The 20,120-nt window shown below is 45.2% G+C and overlaps 1 protein-coding gene across 4 annotated transcripts in view; it reads right to left on the minus strand.

Annotated features, from left to right (window-relative positions):
* The window catches only part of LOC118207724 (plasma membrane calcium-transporting ATPase 3), a 62,465-nt gene extending 42,751 nt beyond the window's left edge, over positions 1 to 19,714 (minus strand). Inside the window, exons 1-4 of one of the 4 annotated variants that reach the window (XM_035381660.1) lie at positions 19,239 to 19,714; positions 8,547 to 9,260; positions 890 to 1,087; positions 1 to 206 (exon numbers count right to left, since the gene is read on the minus strand). The exon at positions 1 to 206 is cut by the window's left edge and continues 52 nt beyond it. In XM_035381660.1, coding sequence (XP_035237551.1) covers positions 1 to 206; positions 890 to 1,087; positions 8,547 to 8,775 — 633 coding nt within the window. In that variant the 5' untranslated portion in view covers positions 8,776 to 9,260; positions 19,239 to 19,714. The remainder of the gene's footprint in view (positions 207 to 889; positions 1,088 to 8,546; positions 9,261 to 19,238) is intronic. The other 3 variants (XM_035381657.1, XM_035381656.1, XM_035381658.1) reach the window with 3 other exon arrangements.
* Positions 19,715 to 20,120: the final 406 nt, after the last annotated feature.

Consider the following 20,120-nt stretch of genomic DNA (forward strand, 5'->3'; position numbering starts at 1 on the left):
GATGACGCTGCCGTTGCGCACCACGGTGAAGCGCTGCTCCTGCTCGATGCGGCTCTGCAGCCCGCGGAACTGCTTCTCCTTGCTCCAGTCGTTGAAGGCCGTCACCAGGACGACGCAGATGACGGACAGCAGGATGGCCGCGCCCTCGATCCACCCCGCCTCGGCCTCGCCCTCGTCCTCGGCTCCTGCACTTCCTTTCCCACAGCCTGGGGGGTCGGGGGGGGGGGGGGGGGGGGCGGGGAGCGAGGGGGTGGGGTAGGGTTGGGCAGGGGGGCGACGGGTTCAGAACAGGTTTGGAAGGTCGACAGGTTGACAGGTTGACAGGTTGAACAGGGACCAGAAAGAGAGGAAAGGAGAATTTTGGGGTGGCAGGTCCAGAGAGAGTTTTCACAGCAGAGGAATGTATATTCCAGTGGTGATTGATTTCTCTCATTTTCCTGACATAACATAAAATAACATGAGAAGGAGAACAGGCCATTCAGCCCAACAATGCTCGCCATTTTCCTACCACTAAAGGGTAACTAGTGCTCACCGTTTACCTGCAAACTAGATAGGATCCATAACCTTATCAAGCCTGGTCTTTAAAATTCCGAGAGTTGAGGCCTTCTACTACACAACCTGGCAGGCCACTCAACTTATCGTTCTCTCTCCCTTTCTGTGCAGCTCAGTTCAGTTACATTATACACATGCAAATTCACTAAACACTACCCAACATATTTTGTAGTACATCAAATATGAGATAAATAGTAACAAAACATTTGATCATAAAAAGAGTAAGCTGACACTGTCTGTCTCTCCCTCCCAATCTTTCCCTCCCTCCACGTCTCTATTCTTCCCTCTCTCCCAAATCGCGATCCCTCCCTCCCTCCCTCCCTCCCTCTCTCCTCACCTTCGCTCTCCTCCCCTGGGGGCTGGTAGAAGGACAGCCCGAGGGAGATGATGGCAGCGATCTCCAGGATGATGAGCGTTACGTCCTGCAGGGCTTCCCACACCAGCTGCAGGAAGGTCTTGGGCTGCTTCGGGGGGATGAAGTTCTGCCCAAACACCTCCCCCCGCTTCTCCAGGTCTGCTGGGTTATCGGACAGGCCTGCCGAGGGAGAGCGACCCATCTGAATCACCGTTCCCATAGCGACCACTGCATCTCACACCAGGGTTCCCATAGCGACCACTACATCCCACACCAGGGTTTCCCATAGTGACCACTGCATGTCACACCAGGGTTCCCATAGCGGCCACTGCATCTCACACCAGGGTTCCCATAGCGACCACTACATCCCACACCAGGGTTCCCATAGTGACCACTGCATGTCACACCAGGGTTCCCATAGCGGCCACTGCATCTCACACCAGGGTTCCCATAGCGACCACTACATCCCACACCAGGGTTCCCATAGTGACCACTGCATGTCACACCAGGGTTCCCATAGCGACCACTGCATCTCACACCAGGGTTCCCATAGCAATCACTGCATCTCACACCAGGGTTCCCACAGCGACCACTACATCCCACACCAGGGTTCCCATAGTGACCACAGCATGTCACACCAGGGTTCCCACAGCGACCACTGCATCTCACACCAGGGTTCCCATAGCAATCACTGCATATCACACCAGGGTTCCCATAGCAATCACTGCATCTCACACCAGGGTTCCCACAGCGACCACTGCATCCCCCACTAGGGTTCTGATTGCAACCACTGCATCTCACACCAGGGTTCCCATAGCGACCACTGCATCTCACACCAGGGTTCCCATAGTGACCACTTACATCCCACACCAGGGTTTCCCATAGTGACCACTGCATGTCACACCAGGGTTCCCATAGCGGCCACTGCATCTCACACCAGGGTTCCCATAGCGACCACTACATCCCACACCAGGGTTCCCATAGCGGCCACTGCATCTCACACCAGGGTTCCCATAGCGACCACTACATCCCACACCAGGGTTCCCATAGTGACCACTGCATGTCACACCAGGGTTCCCACAGCGACCACTGCATCTCACACCAGGGTTCCCATAGCAATCACTGCATCTCACACCAGGGTTCCCATAGCGACCACTACATCCCACACCAGGGTTCCCATAGTGACCACTGCATGTCACACCAGGGTTCCCACAGCGACCACTGCATCTCACACCAGGGTTCCCATAGCAATCACTGCATATCACACCAGGGTTCCCATAGCAATCACTGCATCTCACACCAGGGTTCCCACAGCGACCACTGCATCCCCCACTAGGGTTCTGATTGCAACCACTGCATCTCACACCAGGGTTCCCATAGCGACCACTGCATATCACACCAGGGTTCCCATTGGGACCACTGCATCTCACACCAGGGTTCCCATAGTGACCACTGCATCCCACACTAGGGTTCCAATTTCTACCACTGCATCTCACACCAGGGTTCCCATGGAGACCACTGCATCTCACACCAGGGTTCCCATAGCGGCCACTGCATCTCACACCAGGGTTCCCATAGTGACCACTGCATCTCACACCATGGTTCCCATAGCAGCCACTGCATCTCACACCAGGGTTCCCATAGCGACCACTGCATCTCACACCAGGGCTCCCATAGCGACCATTACATCCCATACCAGTGTTCTTGAAGCAAACTACATCTCACGCCAGTGCACTGTTGGTTTCTACAGAGGCTGGAGGTTTAAATCCCAGCTGTGCCACAGCTGTGGTTCTCTTAAGTGAGCTACTTCGTCTGAATTGCATAAATTGATAAAAATTCAGTATGATTCAGGGATAGGAATGTGTGCTAAAGTAGTTGTCATAATAATTTCATTTAATTAAAAATACTAATATAAGGCACCATCTACTGCAAACAACTGCTCCAACAACTGGCACATTTGGCACATTTGAGCATGACTGACAGATGTATGGATGGACACAGTGTGAGTGATGGGAACAATGCTGAAATGTGTGTGTGTGTGTGTGCGTGTATGCGCACAAGTGTGTGTGTGTGTGTGTGTGTGAGGTGTGTGTGTGTGTGTGTGCATGTGTGCGTGCTTGTGCGTGTACGTGCATGTGCGCACGTGTATGTGTGTGTGTGTGCATGTACATGTGTGTGTGTGCGTGTATGCGCATGTGTGTGCATGTGTGTGTGCGTGAATATGTGTTTGTGTGAGGTGTGTATCTGTGTGTGTGTACATGTGTGCGTAGTGGCGTAGGCAAAAAAAAATACATTTTGGGCAGGCTTGCATAACCTTTCCACAGCGTTTTTTGGAGCTATCATGTGACATGTATTCCTAAAGGTATTGTGGTCATCGTCCCAACTATTCCAACTCTACTGCCTTATGGTAGTACAAAAAACGATTATGGAAATGTGTTTTTCGTTTTAAAATCAATATTACAGCAAGACCAAGTTTGCGACAAGGAGAGCCCAGGCTTCACATAGACGCTTCATATAGGCCCCCCCCCCCCCCCCCCCCCCCCAAAAAAGCTGTGTCCGCTTGCGACAGGCACAACGTATTAACCCTGATTAAGAGGAAATAACCAAATTAAAATCTAATGGCTGGGACATACACGACAAAGTAAACGGGGAAAACAAGACCAGCAAACTTAAAAACCCTCGAACGTAGCGTGCCCTGCCACAGCCAGAAAGTCGTCAGCCATGCAACTTTTAAAGGCCGACAATCTTTGTAAACATACTAGATTTTTCACTGACAACATCTCTAGTGGGGAACATAAACGCCCTGCCAACGTATGAGACAGCACCTTCAGAGACCACGTCACAGTAAGATTGCCTCAGCAGGCATGAAAACTGCAGCTACATAATTCTGGCGTACCGTTGACGTCTTGCTGCGGAGGAGGTAACATATCTCAAACTAATTCGGAATGCTCTTATTTACTCAGAAGACAACTACGCCACTCCTCATTCTAACCATGTGCAGGAACTTTCTCAATATCCCACAGTTTTAACTGCCCACAATACAATGATGACAGGCACCGAAAACCAATCAAATTCATTATCTTAAAAGATGCAAATTAAAACAAACAAAAAGGCATATTTCATTATTGCCATTTGATTGGGTAGGCCTGTGATCCACCTGGATACGCTTAGGCCCCTGGCGTGCATGAATTTGTGTGTGTGTGTGTGTGCATGTGTGCATGCTTGTGTATGTGTGTTGTCTGTGTGTGTGTATGTATGTGTGCATGTGTCTGCATGCATGTGTGCATGTGTGTGTGTATGTGAGTGTGTGTGTGTTTGTCTTTGTGACTGTGTGTGTATGTATGTGTACGTGAGTGTGTGTGCGTGTGTGTGTCTGTGCGTGTCTGTGTGTGTCTGTATGTGTGTACATGTGTGTGCGCGTGTGTGTGTGAGTGTGTGTTTGTGCATGTGTGTGTGTGCGTGTGTGTATGAGTGTGTGTTTGTGCATGTGTGTGTGTGAGTGTGTGTGTGTGTGTGTGTGCGTGTCTGTGTGTGTGTATGTCTGTATGTGTGTGTACGTGTGTGTGTATGTAAGTGTGTGTGTGTGTGTGTCTTTATGTGTGTGTACGTGTGTGTGTATGTAAGTGTGTGTGCGTGTGTGTGTCTGTGCGTGTCTGTGTGTGTATGTGTGTGTGTGTCTGTATGTGTGTGTACATGTGTGTGCGTGTGTGTGTGTGAGTGTGTGTTTGTGCATGTGTGTGTGTGTGTGAGTGTGTGCGTGTGTGTGTGTGTGTATCTGAGTGTGTGTGTGTGTGTGAGTGTGTGTGTGTGTGTGTGTGCAGATGGCTGCATCAGTATGTGTCTATCTCTCTGTGGGGCCACAGCTCTGGCACTGAAACTCAACCAGACTGTCACACACTCCACACGTCCTCCTGCCAAACTTCACCTGCTGTCACCGACAACACTTTCTCTGCATCTCATTCGCTTTTTCTCTCTCTCTGTCTTTCATTCTTCCTTCTCCCTCTATCCATCTCCACCCTTCTCACTCTCCTTCCTCTGCTGGGCATTTATTTCTTGTTGTCCATTCTTTGTTTTCGTTTCTGTTTCTTCCTTTTACTGCTTGCCCAGATAAGTGCCCACATCGCTCCATCCCCTCCGATGCATCGTCTCAATCCGTCATTTCACATCTCTTTCATATCATAGAATGCCTCAGCATTATGACACATTCTGTGCAATCATTACTGCTGATGAATTTTAATACTGCACTGTATTAGCATTTCAATGTACAGCCAAAAATAGGTTTCTAGTGATTTTCGTCAAAAGGTGGAGAGTCTGCGTTTTAAAGAAGAGGAAGAGGAAGAGGAGGAAATGAAGGATGAAAGCAGAAATATTTCCGAACAGAAAAGAAAAAAGAAAAAAAATGAAAGAACAGCAGCCTGGTCCTCATTGTGTCAGCTTGCAAGCTTGCAGTTGCCATGGCGATGAAGGAGTCAAGCACAATGAGTGTTAAACTCAACTTCCTGTCGTTTTTTTACTCGCTGAAATATGTCACCGGTACCACGCGGCCCGCGCTGATTGGTCGCGCCGATTGGACGCTGCTGAAATCGCAGAGAGGGATCTGGGGAGTGGAGAGGAGTCGCGCACGCACACGGAGGGCGAGATGCTGAAACAGAGACATCGCCGCTACTACGCCCGGGCCTGCGTCACGCGCCGCGCTCCCAGAGTCCGCGGGCGAATCTGGGACTCAACGTGATCTTTCCAGCGGAGGCAGCCCGAACGCTTACGCCCGGCAGAGTTTTCGGGCTTGTGTAACAGGAAACAGGAGCGGTGGTGGGGGGGAGGGGAATCCTACCATCGGCAGGTGCCTCTCTGTAGGAAAAAGGACTGAAAGACCTAACACTGCGCTCGATCACTTCCCCCCCCCTCTCTCTCTCTCTCTCTCTCTCTCTCTCTCTCTGTCTTTCCCTCCCCATTGCTCTGCCTCTGTAATGTTATTTCTTGCGCTCTCTCTCCTATCTCTAGAGTTCTCTCATTCTCTCTCTCCTTCTCCCCTTGGTGTGTCCTTGACAATGCGGCAATCTCTCTCTCCCTCTCTCTCTCTCCCTCTCTCTCTCTCTCTCTCTCTCTCTCTCTCTCCCCATCCCGCTCTTTGTCAGCAGTATTTGGTTTCTGTACTGGTGAAATACTGACTTCTTTCTCTTATTTTCTTTGAAGAATAAAGCCTCATATCCTTATATTAATTCATTTTTGCCCCCTATACATGACATGAGTCTCAGGCCTCTGGAACCCTATATTCTACTATGCTGAAACCCACACTACAATAGACATTCAACACCGATAAAATACATCCTATTTTTGAAAATACTTTCACTTTCACCTCAAGATACTTGTATTATGTCAAAAAATAAAAATACTTGAACTGTTTTTCTGCTGGGCTTAAGGTTGGCATGATATATGGTTTCTGGTGCGGACACACAAAGGGGGCGTGTTTTCTGGTTGAGTCACAGAATTGGGCTGTTTACTGACAGAGTCACAGATTTGGGCTGTTTACTGACAGAGTCACAGAATTGGGCTGTTTACTGACAGAGTCACAGAGCTATGAGAAGTGTTCACTGAGGAAGTCAGAGAGAAGGGACATGTTTATTAAGGGAGTTACAGACAGTGGTTACTGAAGGAAAGAAAAAAAGACGCTTCGTTTAAAGGAGAGAATGGTTGTATTAAATAGCCAGAATGGATGTATTTTTAACCTTTGTGTTGCCAGGAAAAAAAAGAAAAAAACAGCAGTGAAATCTCCATAATTTAACATTTTTCAGCAGGAAATTTGATGACTTTTCCAGGAATGATCCTACCTTTAGAAAAAGCCAAATATTTCCTATTTTATATCGTTATAAAAGCGGCACACCATCAGGGCAACACGACTCTCTTATGGGCCTTTTTTGTCCTTGCAGTTATGAATTAGAATTTATAATCCAAGCTAAATGCCACCCATCCCTTACAGCAAAAAAATCAATTATGATTTTTTTTTTTTTGCACTAAAAATGAGTTTAGACAGACTAAATACAGGGTCTCTGGACTGTGAAGTAGGAGAACACAGTTATTAAACAATTTGTTGATGAGTGACAGGTTGTTTCTACATGCAAAATAGATTTTGGGTTTAAAAAGGGTTGATCAAAAAAGTGATGGCGAGGCCAGGTCATTTTTGACCCCGTGGAGTCACAGACAAAAGGGGCGTGGCTGCAGAGGGAGACACAGGAAAAAGGGGTGTAAGGCACACCTGGTAAATTGAGCTTATCTGATCAATAAGACCTGTGAGGTTAAGGGATCGGTTTCATAAGCTTCATTGTTTTCGGCTTCAACAATGGGACAGACAAAGCATGAGCAATGCATTATGGGAGCTGATGTGAGGGAACAAGGGTATGCGAGCAGGTAGGAGGAGAGCAGCAATACTGCAGCAAGTTTAGCGTAGTGTGTGTGTGCGTCTGCGTGTGCGTGTACGTGTGTGTGCATGTGCGTGTGCGTGTGCGTGCATGTGCATGTGTGTGTGTGTGTGTGTGTGTGTACACGTGTGTGTGTGTGTGCATGTGCGTGTGCACGTGTGTGTGTGTGTGTACACGTGTGTGTGTGTGAGTGTGCGTGTGTGTGTGCATGTGCGTGTGCGCCTGTGTGTGTGCGTGCACGTGTGAGAGAGCGAGAGGGAGGGAGGGAGATTTTGTTTAATCCTGACCTGTTTTAGTTGGGTAAACAGGCCACTGTGGGGATCTGGTGATCAGTCTGCTCATGCAGGTAAGTTCACTTAATAAAATCTGCGGTGAGCTTACACTGTCTGGGCGCACGGAATCAAATCTGACCACGTGATCACAAGCTGTGTTTCACGTAGAGACCCGACATCAGCACAAATAGACCAAGAAGAGCACAGGCAACAAACTCAAATCTTCAGTAAAGCAGGAGCGCCCCACACACACAACGCAGGTGCTCGCAAGCACAGGTGAACACAAAAGGCCCAGTCACAGAGAGAGCGCTATGAGGAAGGAGATAAACCAAGGCAAACATTCTCCATTCAGTGAATCAAATTCAAAAAATCCTCTTCAAAACTTACCATTTTGTTTATTTCTATGCTTCAGCTGCATATTTGTTATTGAGAAGTCTATTATCTACAGTTCCATTTACCAAAAGAGTTCTATTTGAATTTAAAGTGAACATGTACTGAATCGAATTTAACTTGAACTTGAATTTAATTTGACTGAATTGAACTGAGAGAGATCTGGCCAGACAGAGGAGAGGAAAAAGAGAGGGAGGGACAGTTCACAAACAGACAGAGAAGGACTAAGAGTTAGCTCACACACAAAGACAGAGAGAGACAGGGAAACAGATATTCTCAACACAGAGATGTATGTGATCTCTCACCACAGAGGTTGAGAGATCACACACACACACACACACACACACACACACACATGAACTCTCTCTCACACACACACACACACACACACAAGCTCTCTCTCTCACACACACACATGAACTCTCTCACACACGCACACGCACACACAGCTTGTACACACACACACATGTACGCGCACACACACACACACACACACACATGCACAGACTGTTCACCGAGAGAGAGAGGGAGAGAGAGAGAGTGATTTGCGCTTTCTCTCACCCTCGCTGGGAGAAGTCCGGAGGTGTCTGCACAGCCCTGCCGTGTCGCCGTAAGTCTCCTGGATCTTCTGCAGCGCCTCTGAGCCCCTCTGCTCCATCAGCGCCCGCAGCTCATCCAGGGTGACCCCGAACGCCGCCCCATGGTTCGGCTCCGCCCCCGCACCAGAAGCCCCGCCCCCTCTCTGGCTTTTGGGGCAGAACTCCACAGCACTGTTGGTTAAATCCCCCATGGTGGAAATCTCTCCTGGTTTCTTAGCTTATTTTCTGTCAACAACTATTTTGTTTCCCGTTGAGTTTTTTTTTACATTATTTCTTGGGGACATGGGGCAGGAGGAGAATCTTTTTGGACTTCTCTGTTTCCTCCTCTTCCTCCACTCTTCCGGCTTCGGTCAGACCGTATCGCTGTTTCTTTGGGGTTTAGGTTTTGTTTCTTCCTCCGGTTTTCCTTTCTCTTTCTCTCTCTTTCCTTCTCTTTTCACTGTTCATCGAACTTTTCTTTCCCTTGTCCCCCCCCCCACACATCAAACAAAGGTGTGGGGGTGGTCCCAATCCATCGATAGCTGGACAGAGGAGGGGGGAGGAGCAGAGAAAAGGAGAACGGCTGACATCCGGGTACTGGAAGGAGGGATGGGGGGCAGGTCAGGGAGAAAGAGGTCACAGGTCAAAGGTCAGGGGTCAGGGTTTCGAACAGTTGTGTGTTATGATCACCTGGAACCTGGAGAAGAAAAGTGAGAGAGAAGGAGAAAAATATTAGAAGGACAACAACCATTCTTTCTTGCTCTGGTGATACACTGCAAACACAGCCTGTCTACACGTATAGCATGTTAAACTGTTTATCTCTCCCGATACATTCCAAAGCAGAGTTCAAATGAACATACAGAAAAAATTCTACTGTAATAATAATAATAATAAGTGATAATAAAAATAAGAATAATAACCACAAGTTAAATCCAGCATCATTTGGGTGGATCATGAATATATCAATATAAGACCATTGGACAAAATATTTAGCTGACTCTCTGTACAATTATGTGTCATGTGGTCTCGATTCAAACTGACCATACCAATGCCAACTGTGGCAAGGCGTCTCATGTGGCCCTGTGAAACTGGCCATGGCATCACCTGGAGCGGGAGGGGTTCCGTCAGCAGGGTATTCTCACCACATCATACAGAAGTGGCAGTTGGCTGCTTCCAAACTGCTTTCATCAGCCATGGTGTTAAAATGGCATATTACAGCTCAGGGTCAGTTCCAGGCAGAGGCAGGGAAAGTTCTAGGCATAGGCAGGGCCAGTTCTAGGCATAGTCAGGGCCATTTCGAGGCATAGGCAGGGACAGTTCTAGGCATAGACAGGGCAGTTCTAGGCAGGGCCAGTTCTAGGCAGAGGCAGGGTCAGTTCTAGGCATAGTCAGGGCAGTTCTAGATAGGGCCATTTCTAGGCAGAGGCAGGGCCAGTTCTAGGCATAGGCAGGGCCAGTTCTAGGCAGAGACAGGACCAGTTCTAGGCATAGGTAGGGCCAGTTCTAGGCAGAGACAGGACCAGTTCTAGGCATAGGCAGGGCAGTTCTAGGCATAGACAGGGCCAGTTCTAGGCAGGGCCATTTCTAGGCAGAGGCAGGGTCAGTTCTAGGCATAGGCAGGGCAGTTCTAGGCATAGGCAGGGCAGTTCTAGGCATAGGCAGGGCAGTTCTAGGCAGAGACAGGACCAGTTCTAGGCATAGGGAGGGCCAGTTCTAGGCATAGGCAGGGACAGTTTTAGCAGAGATTGGTCAGGTGCTAGCATTCGCCATAACGCTCGTGGAAATGAATGGTAGCAACAATTAGCAAATCTCCCATTCATAATGAACGGCTGTGGTATGGATTGTGGGTAGTTTTAGTACAAAAGAGCGCTCAGTCTGTCACCAGCTGAAAAAAATTAATGGAAGTCAACTGGGAATGTCATTAAGTTCACTACTTAAACCCTGATAACAATAATTATAAATGTTTTCTTCCCATTTTTTATTCTTTATGCATGATTTTAAAAAACTTGTGTGCCTTGTCTGTATGGTGAATCATGAGGCATGACCACTAATATTTATCCAGCTAAAAGAGCATTTTTGAGATGAATTTGCACTTTTGGCACTGAAACAGTTTTACAGAAGACAGAAGACCAAAACATTTAGCATCTCAACTTGTCAGGTTAGGACGTGAGCCATAAAGCGCAGCAGGTGTGGTAAAATGCTAAGCTAGCGCTACTGAATGATGCTACACAGTCTATCCATTGTATCTGCGCTGTTGACATATTGCCTCATTAATAAAAGAATCTCTGGCACGGGTGACAAAGGCGGTTACCTAGGGTGGCACCCATCTGCGGGGGCACCAAAGGGAGGGGGGGAAAAAAACTAAAAACCACACGTTGCGTCCACTTCAGTCAGAGGAAACCGCCTCACCCACCCCCCCGACCCCCCCACCCCGGCCACAAACGCCACCTTTCACACACCCACTCCTGGTCCGCAATCGCTGACTGGCAGAAATTCACTGCTTCAGAGCAGCGGTGGTCCGGATCTAAATTTCACATGTGCAAAGGACTTCAGCAAATGTGCTACACTGTCGGTCCTAATCTGGAGCTAAACCCAGCCACTAAAGTTCAGGGGGCGGAGATAAGAGACACTGCATTCATTTATAAAAGGATTATTGATTTTGAGTGTATTGATTTGGGACATTTAGAATGCCTGTGGCGGGCAGTAGTTGGCAGGGGGTGCAGGCAGGCGGGACCACACCAAAATGCCATGGGTCGTCCGGACTGTGACGGAATCATCTCAGAATCCCGAAATAGCTCACACAGGGCTGGGTGGTGCACCGAGGCCATAGAGGGAGGGGAGCAGTCAGCAGGGTTATCCTCATTGCAGTGTACAACGGGGACCCCTCTGCTTAATCTTGCACCTGCATTTTGCCTGCGACAAATGTGTGCACAGTGTACTCCAGGGCAATGAAGGGATCGCTTGCGTTTCTGTGATCCAAAATGACGTACGGTGTTATTACAACGTGAAAGACCGACAAATATGAGTGGATATTACAAACTGGGAACACTTGTACAACAGGTTGGTAATACACAGTAATGGTAATATCTATGTTCCTGAAATACCGCTATGTATATGTGTTATCAAATAACATGTTTGCATCATGCAGAAATTAGTTCAGAAAATAAAATATTATGCTTGAATAATGCAGTAACATATTTCTGTACCACGGTGATAAAGTGTAGGAACCACTTTTAAGTTTTTTGTAGAAATATATATCCAATTTCTTGAGCCCACAATTATTGGATATCTTGATACAGAAATAACGGATAATGGCAGCCCATTTATGTGTGAAAGACTGTCATTTATTTATTCATTTACTTACTTACTTTTACTTTGAAATACTGTTGGGGAACTTTAAAGATGGCATCTCAGTGCTCACGCCATGTTCAAAATGTGGGAAGTTTGTAAGACACCACCGGCCTACAGTTTTCAACCACTGCACTACGTATAACGTTCTTTAAAGTACTACCGTTACGCCTTGAATCTTTAAGTGCTGGAGTGCGTCTTTTGCCCTTTTGATTTCTTCTTCGATTTGCTTCGATATCTTTGCGTGGAACGTTGCTTTTTGCCTTGAGTGCTGCTTGCCTGCAATGCTTCGGATTATTACTCACCTGGACCAAACGATGACCCGCTGTCTTCAGTCAATGCGTGCAAAAAGGTGTGATTCAGTGCTTCAACTTTACTTGGCTTGCCTTGACTTACAGCGATTATGTCTTTGTCAGTATTTGAAAACTGAGTTTGAAAAAACGAAGATGGGGCCTATTAAATAAAATTAAAACTTGGCGGCTGCTTAAATTGAACATCAGGCAATTGCTAATGTTACGAAATAATTATTGTGGATTGTTTGAAACAGAATTTGCGGATTGTCTGTCTTGCAGACAGAATTTGGAAATTAGATGTGTTCGACACGAATGGTCTCACAAACCTATATAATGATCTACAGCAGGGGTCCTCAATCTGATCCAGAAAGGGCCAGTGTGGGTGCAGGCTTTTGTTCCAACTGGGCAGTTACACACCTGATTCTACTAATCAAGGTGCTTAGCAAAGATTCCAAGGGGTTGATTAGTAGAATCAGGTGTGTTACTGCTTGGCTGGAACAAAAGCCTGCACCCACACCGGCCCTTTCTGGATAAGACTGAGGACCCCTGATCTACAGTCATTTTGTACACCCCTATAGCTGAACAGCTGAACAACATCGGCCCCTATCAATGTTCGCTCACTGATGCTGGCCTGTGTTTCTGTCTACCTAGTGCTTTCCAGAAGTTTCTCTAAAATGGATATGCGTATATTCTTTATTTTTGATGTTGTACAGCTTGTTAAGTCATTGTTTTTGGGAGTGCAAGACGGGTAGTAGTTTTTCTATGACAATTCTCAACTACACGTAGGGCCGACTGGCAAATTTATTATAATCTATATACAGTATGTATCAGACCTGGGTCAAATACGTATTTGTTTTGATTTCAAATACTTTTCTGTGCTCTGTTGATCTCGCCTGATGCAACCAAAAGGTGGGGTTTGCACTTTTTGAGAGAATGTCATAGTTCCAATAGACCAGACAAACTTGGTAAAGTGTAGAAAAGTATTTGAATCCCAAACAAATACGTATTTGACCCAGGTCTGATATGTATATACATATATATACATATGTGTGTGTGTGTCTATTTGTGCAACATAGTGATGTGTGTATAGTGCAGTCATATTTGCAAAATACAGTAATGTGCTTGTATAAGTCATATGTTTATTTTAAGTGAACTGAAAAAAATTAACTATAAATGCAAAGAATAAGAAATTGAGAGCATTTCTAATTTGGTTCAGAATTCAAATACATGTTTTAATTCACTTTTAAATACCGTGGCCTTTAATGGACACCATCTCCCTTTCTGAAGGGTTGCTGTCTGCCCTTAGTATCCAAGGGTGTGGTAGTCATGGTTTGCATTAATGTAATAGCATTCAGAAGGCCTCCGTTTTTTAAAATGTAAATAACAAAATTGTGAACAATTTTGAATTGGGAACCAAGTAAGAGATACGCTTAAATTACCATTAACCAATAAACTACATACCAAGTTAATGTTTATTCCAGTAGATGAGCCCTTTAATATAGATAAGTATTTGTACAAAATGTAGTAATATATTTGTGAATCTCTTGACAGTTAAAGGGACTGAAATTAACACAAATTTATGCAGTGAAATCCTCAGATCAATACAAAGGTTTCATTGCATGAGCTTCCTGACTGCAGTGTCATCTGTGTGTCACAGCCCAGAGTGATAAACAGACATGGCTGCCGCTATTTAATGATATACATTCTGTACATTCTTTCATTTTGCTCCTCTATCTTTTCAACTCGTTTTTCCCCGCCCTTTCCCTCTCTGTAACCGCAGGCTTTCCTTCATGCTGAAATTTGAAAGACGGCACTTTATTTCAATAACACCACTTCTGAGATGCATCTGATCCCAGCCTGGTGTCCAGCAAGGAGCACTCATTAAACAAGTGTGTAGACATCACTGTAGTTTTCAGAATAACAAGAAAAAACATAAATTCTGCAGGTTATAAAAATCTGTACCACCGTAGTCTGAAGATATTAAATGGGAAAATGGCTTTTTCAGCCTCCTATTTCTTCACTGCACGGTAGAACCCCGATGCCAGGCAGCATTCTGTTGTGCAGTAAGTAGAGTCAGGCTACGAAGCTGCACCATGTTTCCCTGTAGCATGATGCTGTACAGAGTGGTGCTATGTCCGTAGCATGATGCTGTATAGAGTGATGCTATGTAGTATGAAGCTGTATAGAGTGGTGCTATGTCTGCAGCATGATGCTGTATAGAGTGGTGCTATGTCTGTAGCATGATGCTGTATAGAGTGATGCTATATCTGTAGCATGATGCAGTATAGAGTGATGCTATATCTGTAGCATGATGCAGTATAGAGTGATGCTATATCTGTAGCATGATGCTGTATAGAGTGATGATATGTATGTAGCATGATGCTGTATAGAGTGGTGCTATGTCTGTAGCACGATGCTGTATAGAGTGGTGCTATGTCTGTAGCACGATGCTGTATAGAGTGGTGCTATGTCTGTAGCATGATGCTGTATAGAGTGATGATATGTCTGTAGCATGATGCTGTATAGAGTGATGCTATGTCTGTAGCACGATGCTGTATAGAGTGATGCTATGTCTGTAGCACGATGCTGTATAGAGTGGTGCTATGTCTGTAGCATGATGCTGTATAGAGTGATGCTATGTATGTAGCACGATGCTGTATAGAGTGGTGCTATGTCTGTAGCATGATGCTGTATAGAGTGATGCTATGTCTGTAGCACGATGCTGTATAAAGTGGTGCTATGTCTGTAGCATAATGCTGTATAGAGTGATGCTATGTCTGTAGCACGATGCTGTATAGAGTGGTGCTATGTCTGTAGCACGATGCTGTATAGAGTGGTGCTATGTCTGTAGCATGATGCTGTATAAAGTGATGCTATGTAGTATGAAGCTGTATAGAGTGGTGCTATATCTGTAGCATGAAGCTGTATAGAGTGGTGCTATGTCTGTAGCATGATGCTGTATAGAGTGATGCTATGTAGTATGAAGCTGTATAGAGTGGTGCTATATCTGTAGCATGATGCTGTATAGAGTGGTGCTATGTAGCATGATGCTGTATAGAGTGATGCTATGTAGTATGAAGCTGTATAGAGTGGTGCTATATCTGTAGCATGAAGCTGTATAGAGTGGTGCTATGTCTGTAGCATGATGCTGTATAGAGTGATGCTATGTAGTATGAAGCTGTATAGAGTGATGCTATGTAGTATGATGCTGTATAGAGTGGTGCTATGTCTGTAGCATGATGCTGTATAGAGTGGTGCTATGTCTGTAGCATGATGCTGTATAGAGTGGTGCTATGTAGTATGATGCTGTATAGAGTGGTGCTATATCTGTAGCATGAAGCTGTATAGAGTGGTGCTATGTATCTAGCATGATGCTGTATAGAGTGATGCTATGTCTGTAGCATGATGCTGTATAGAGTAATGCTATGTCTGTAGCATGATGCTGTATAGAGTGGTGCTATTTATTTAGCATGAAGCTGAATAGAGTGATGCTATGTCTGTAGCATGATGGTGTATAGAGTGGTGCTATATCTGTAGCATGAAGCTGTATAGAGTGGTGCTATGTCTGTAGCATGATGCTGTATAGAGTGATGCTATGTATGTAGCATGATGCTGTATAGAGTGGTGCTATGTCTGTAGCATGATGCTGTATAGAGTGGTGCTATGTAGTATGAAGCTGTATAGAGTGGTGCTATATCTGTAGCATGAAGCTGTATAGAGTGGTGCTATGTATCTAGCATGATGCTGTATAGAGTGATGCTATGTCTGTAGCATGATGCTGTATAGAGTAATGCTATGTCTGTAGCATGATGCTGTATAGAGTGGTGCTATTTATTTAGCATGAAGCTGAATAGAGTGATGCTATGTCTGTAGCATGATGGTGTATAGAGTGATGCTATATATGTAGTATGAAGCTGTATAGAGTGGTGCTATATCTGTAGCATGATGCTGTATAGAGTGATGCTATGTCTGTAGCATTATGCTGTATAGAGTGATGCTATGTAGCATGATGCTGTATAGAGTGATGCTATGTAGTATGAAGCTGTATAGAGTGGTGCTATATCTGTAGCATGATGCTGTATAGAGTGATGCTATGTCTGTAGCATTATGCTGTATAGAGTGATGCTATGTAGCATGATGCTGTATAGAGTGATGCTATGTCTGTAGCATGATGCTGTATAGAGTGATGATATGTATGTAGCATGATGCAGTATAGAGTGATGCTACATATGTAGTATGAAGCTGTATAGAGTGGTGCTATGTCTGTACCATGATGCTGTATAGAGTGATGCTATGTCTGTAGCATGATACTGTATAGAGTGGTGCTATATCTGTAGCATGATGCAGTATAGAGTGATGCTATTTATTTAGCATGAAGCTGAATAGAGTGATGCTATGTATGTAGCATGATGCTGTATAGAGTGATGCTATTTATTTAGCATGAAGCAGTATAGAGTGATGCTATGTCTGTAGCATGATGCTGTATAGAGTGGTGCTATATCTGTAGCATGATGCTGTATAGAGTGATGCTATATATGCAGTATGAAGCTGTATAGAGTGATGCTATGTATGTAGCATGATGCTGTACAGAGTGGTGCTATGTCTGTAGCATGATGCTGTGTAGAGTGGTGCTGTGTCTGTAGCATGATGCTGTATAGAGTGATGCTATGTCTGTAGAATTATGCTGTATAGAGTGGTGCTATGCAGCATTATGGTGTATTGAGTGATACTATGTAGCATGCTGTAGTATACTGATTGCTATGTAGCCTGATGTGGTATATTGATAGCTATGTAGCATGGTGATATGTAGCTTGGTACTGTAGCGCATGATGTCAGGTAGCACAATACCATATTGAGGGATTCTAATAATGAAGGGCACTGTGATACTCTGCAGCGTTATGCTATATAATGCTATACTACACATGATGCCCTGTAGTGTGCACCCATTTAGCGTTATACCATTCGGTGTGATGCCTTATTCCATACTAGCATGTAGTATGATGCCACATAGCATGACGTCATATGATGAGGTGTTATGTATCATGAGGATGGGGCTGTGTCATAGGATTCGATGTTGCGGGAATAGAATAGGCTTTAGTTTGATCAGTCAGATGTGGCTGGACTGCGTGCTATTTTGGGGATTCTTTCATCCTTGGAGCACGAGCAGGAAATAGTTTTACCTTGAACTTCAAGATGAAAACAGTTTTGTTTGGGCTCTAGACTGCAAACACAAGTCAAACTCTCACTCTGTGCCGAGATGAGTAAGTGTGCTGTCAAATTCACTGAAATTCACAATTAGCATGACCAATAACTACACAAGTTTTACCAACAAAATATTATAATTGTCTGAAATTATTTTTTTGTGGTTTCATTGCAGTATTGTCTCGTCTGTGTGTGTGTACATATAAAATATAAATGATATGTTATTATATCTGGTGAAATTGGTTTGTTTGACATTGAAAATAACATGTATGAGGAAAAGAGGAGGCTTGGTCCAAACCACGACTATAATAGATATCTATGACCTGATAATTCATCAGGCTTATCTGCGCCCAAATGTCAGCGGGATATAATGACTAGTGAAAGAACGTCAATCCACGTATTTAAAAATAAGCCCATTTGTATAAAGGATCATTCGTGATTTAATCGGGGATTTGTCTAATGATGGTATGAATGGAATTTTGCTGGGGAATAGCACGAACAGTAGAGAGTAGCCTACAGTATAGTAACTGGGCTGGCATCCAGCAGGTAGCATCCTGTTCTGAGGCATTTCTCAGAAACCATCCTTCACTGATCAATCAAACCCCTCTCCCCTGAACCAGGCTGTCCCCTCTGTACCGCCCTCTTCACCAACAAAAAAAGGTAAAATCCCAATAGCAATAAAGGTCTTCGCTTCACGATCAAGTAAAAATGGCCAATCCCTCGCGAGAATCGGCGACGCACACAGCTATCAAGTTCGACTGCACGGGATCACAACAGCCCTCCTACCCTGCGGTGACTGAAAAAAAAATCATCACTGTCGCCGAACCAAACATGGCATTGCACCAATGTGAGAACGTACGCGTGTGCGAGATGCGGAGCCAGAGGAAAAGATGATTAGGGAGAATTAGTAAAACAATAAAATACTCGGCTAGTGGTAACCGCCCGGCTCGATGTGTGCGTTTTAAAAGATAAAACATCTTGTACTTTTCACCTTCAGATTAACTGTTCACCTTAGCCCCAGCAAAACCAGGTTATCTTTACATACCCCTCCCACGAGCGCCCATGCGCGATAAAACAGTATATTATTATTACTATTATTATTATTAAATTTATAGTGTTCTATCATTTATTATACGTAGAGAAAATAACATTTAAACCATGCGCGTTTAATATTTAAAAACCTCAGCGTTCGCTTGAGCAGAGGATAGACACGGCCGAGTGCTTAACCGTGGAAGACGTAAGATGGTACGAGTGTGCAGCACCCCGGCCAGCGTACACGCAAAGCCCTCCGCAAGGTTACCGGTGTATGTGCCGGTACTGCTCCAGCGTACACACTCTTTCCCCCACTTCATCGCCCTGTTCTCACGCGCTTACTGGTAGGCTACATAGCTCATTTAGACGCAGAAACCCGGGCGCTGCAACCTCTGCATGCAGCGACTAAAATAACATCAATAAACTAATGAATATGGAAGCAGCACGAGCCGATGCTGCCACAACGGAAAATGCATATCCATTCGAAGTAGTCTATAGTGATTTCTATTTTCTAAATTAAACCGAGGTACAGCAATTGGATTGTAATTATTTGCGCCTGTATTTTGCCCAAATACAGTTGTGATATATATTAGTTAGTGCTGATAAAAGCTCAAATGTATATGATTGGTTTTTGAAGATTTTCTTCTAAAACAGTAAAAATGCTCGCGTGTATTTTCGGATGCTAACGCACGCATAGACGCGCCTGGCAGGACAATATGTTTGCAGTAATAAAATAAAACCATCAACATTATGATACATGAATGTGCAATCAGGTACGAAGATGACATCCGTCGACTTACCAGGCCATGGTCCAAGGACGTTATCGGGGTGGCGAGAAAAAAAATCCAGTAGCCTATTTATCTGAAATGAAAATAAAATAAACAACAGGATTTGAATAGTTGGATGTTCCAACGATGAAGGGTCCCCGGCACGGTATCTGTCGTTTGTTGGTAGTTGATAAAAAATGCAGGTCCCTAAAATAGTGCAGTCGCCCGCGCTGAGTTCCGCTTATGCAGAGGAAAGACTGAGCGATGGAGAGATCATATTAGAATGACTGCTTCGATTAATAAATAAATGTGTAAACCCAGCGGCATTTGTTGTTATTGTTGTGGTTGTTTATTGTTGCTGCCGTTAATAAATATGTGGAAGGTGCCACAGCATTGGCTGATGCGAGATTTTGGATCTACATGTTGGAGACCCCTCGCTCGCTGTGCGCTGTTTTACGGGGAGCGCAGCATCCGAGCGGCAGCTTTGTGCCGGGGGGTGGGGGGAGAGAGGGGGACGGACCCTCCGCGCGTGACACTCCCCTTCTCTACCTCCATATCACTGCAACCCCACCCTCCGCTTTCAGTGACTGTACAATCACGTCACCGCACACACCGCAGATCAGAAAAAAACGAGCCCGGGAGAGGGAGCGCGGGCCAAGGAGACGAGGGGAATCGAGAGAGACTTGGCATTATAAAATGGCATTATAGGACGGCATCGAATAAACTCTCTTCGTCTAAAATACCCTACGCAGTCAGGGACAGAAGATAACCGGTTTGAGGAACAATACAATATAATGCATCGGACCTCTTGTGAACAGAAAAATGAAAACAGGGAAGACCGAAAACATTACAGAATTCAAACAGGGCTGCGGAATGATGCGCGCGTCCTTGTACACCTCTTGACAGACAGCATTT

The sequence above is a fragment of the Anguilla anguilla genome, chromosome 11 (genome assembly GCF_013347855.1).
Source record: "Anguilla anguilla isolate fAngAng1 chromosome 11, fAngAng1.pri, whole genome shotgun sequence".
Taxonomy (NCBI): domain Eukaryota; kingdom Metazoa; phylum Chordata; class Actinopteri; order Anguilliformes; family Anguillidae; genus Anguilla; species Anguilla anguilla.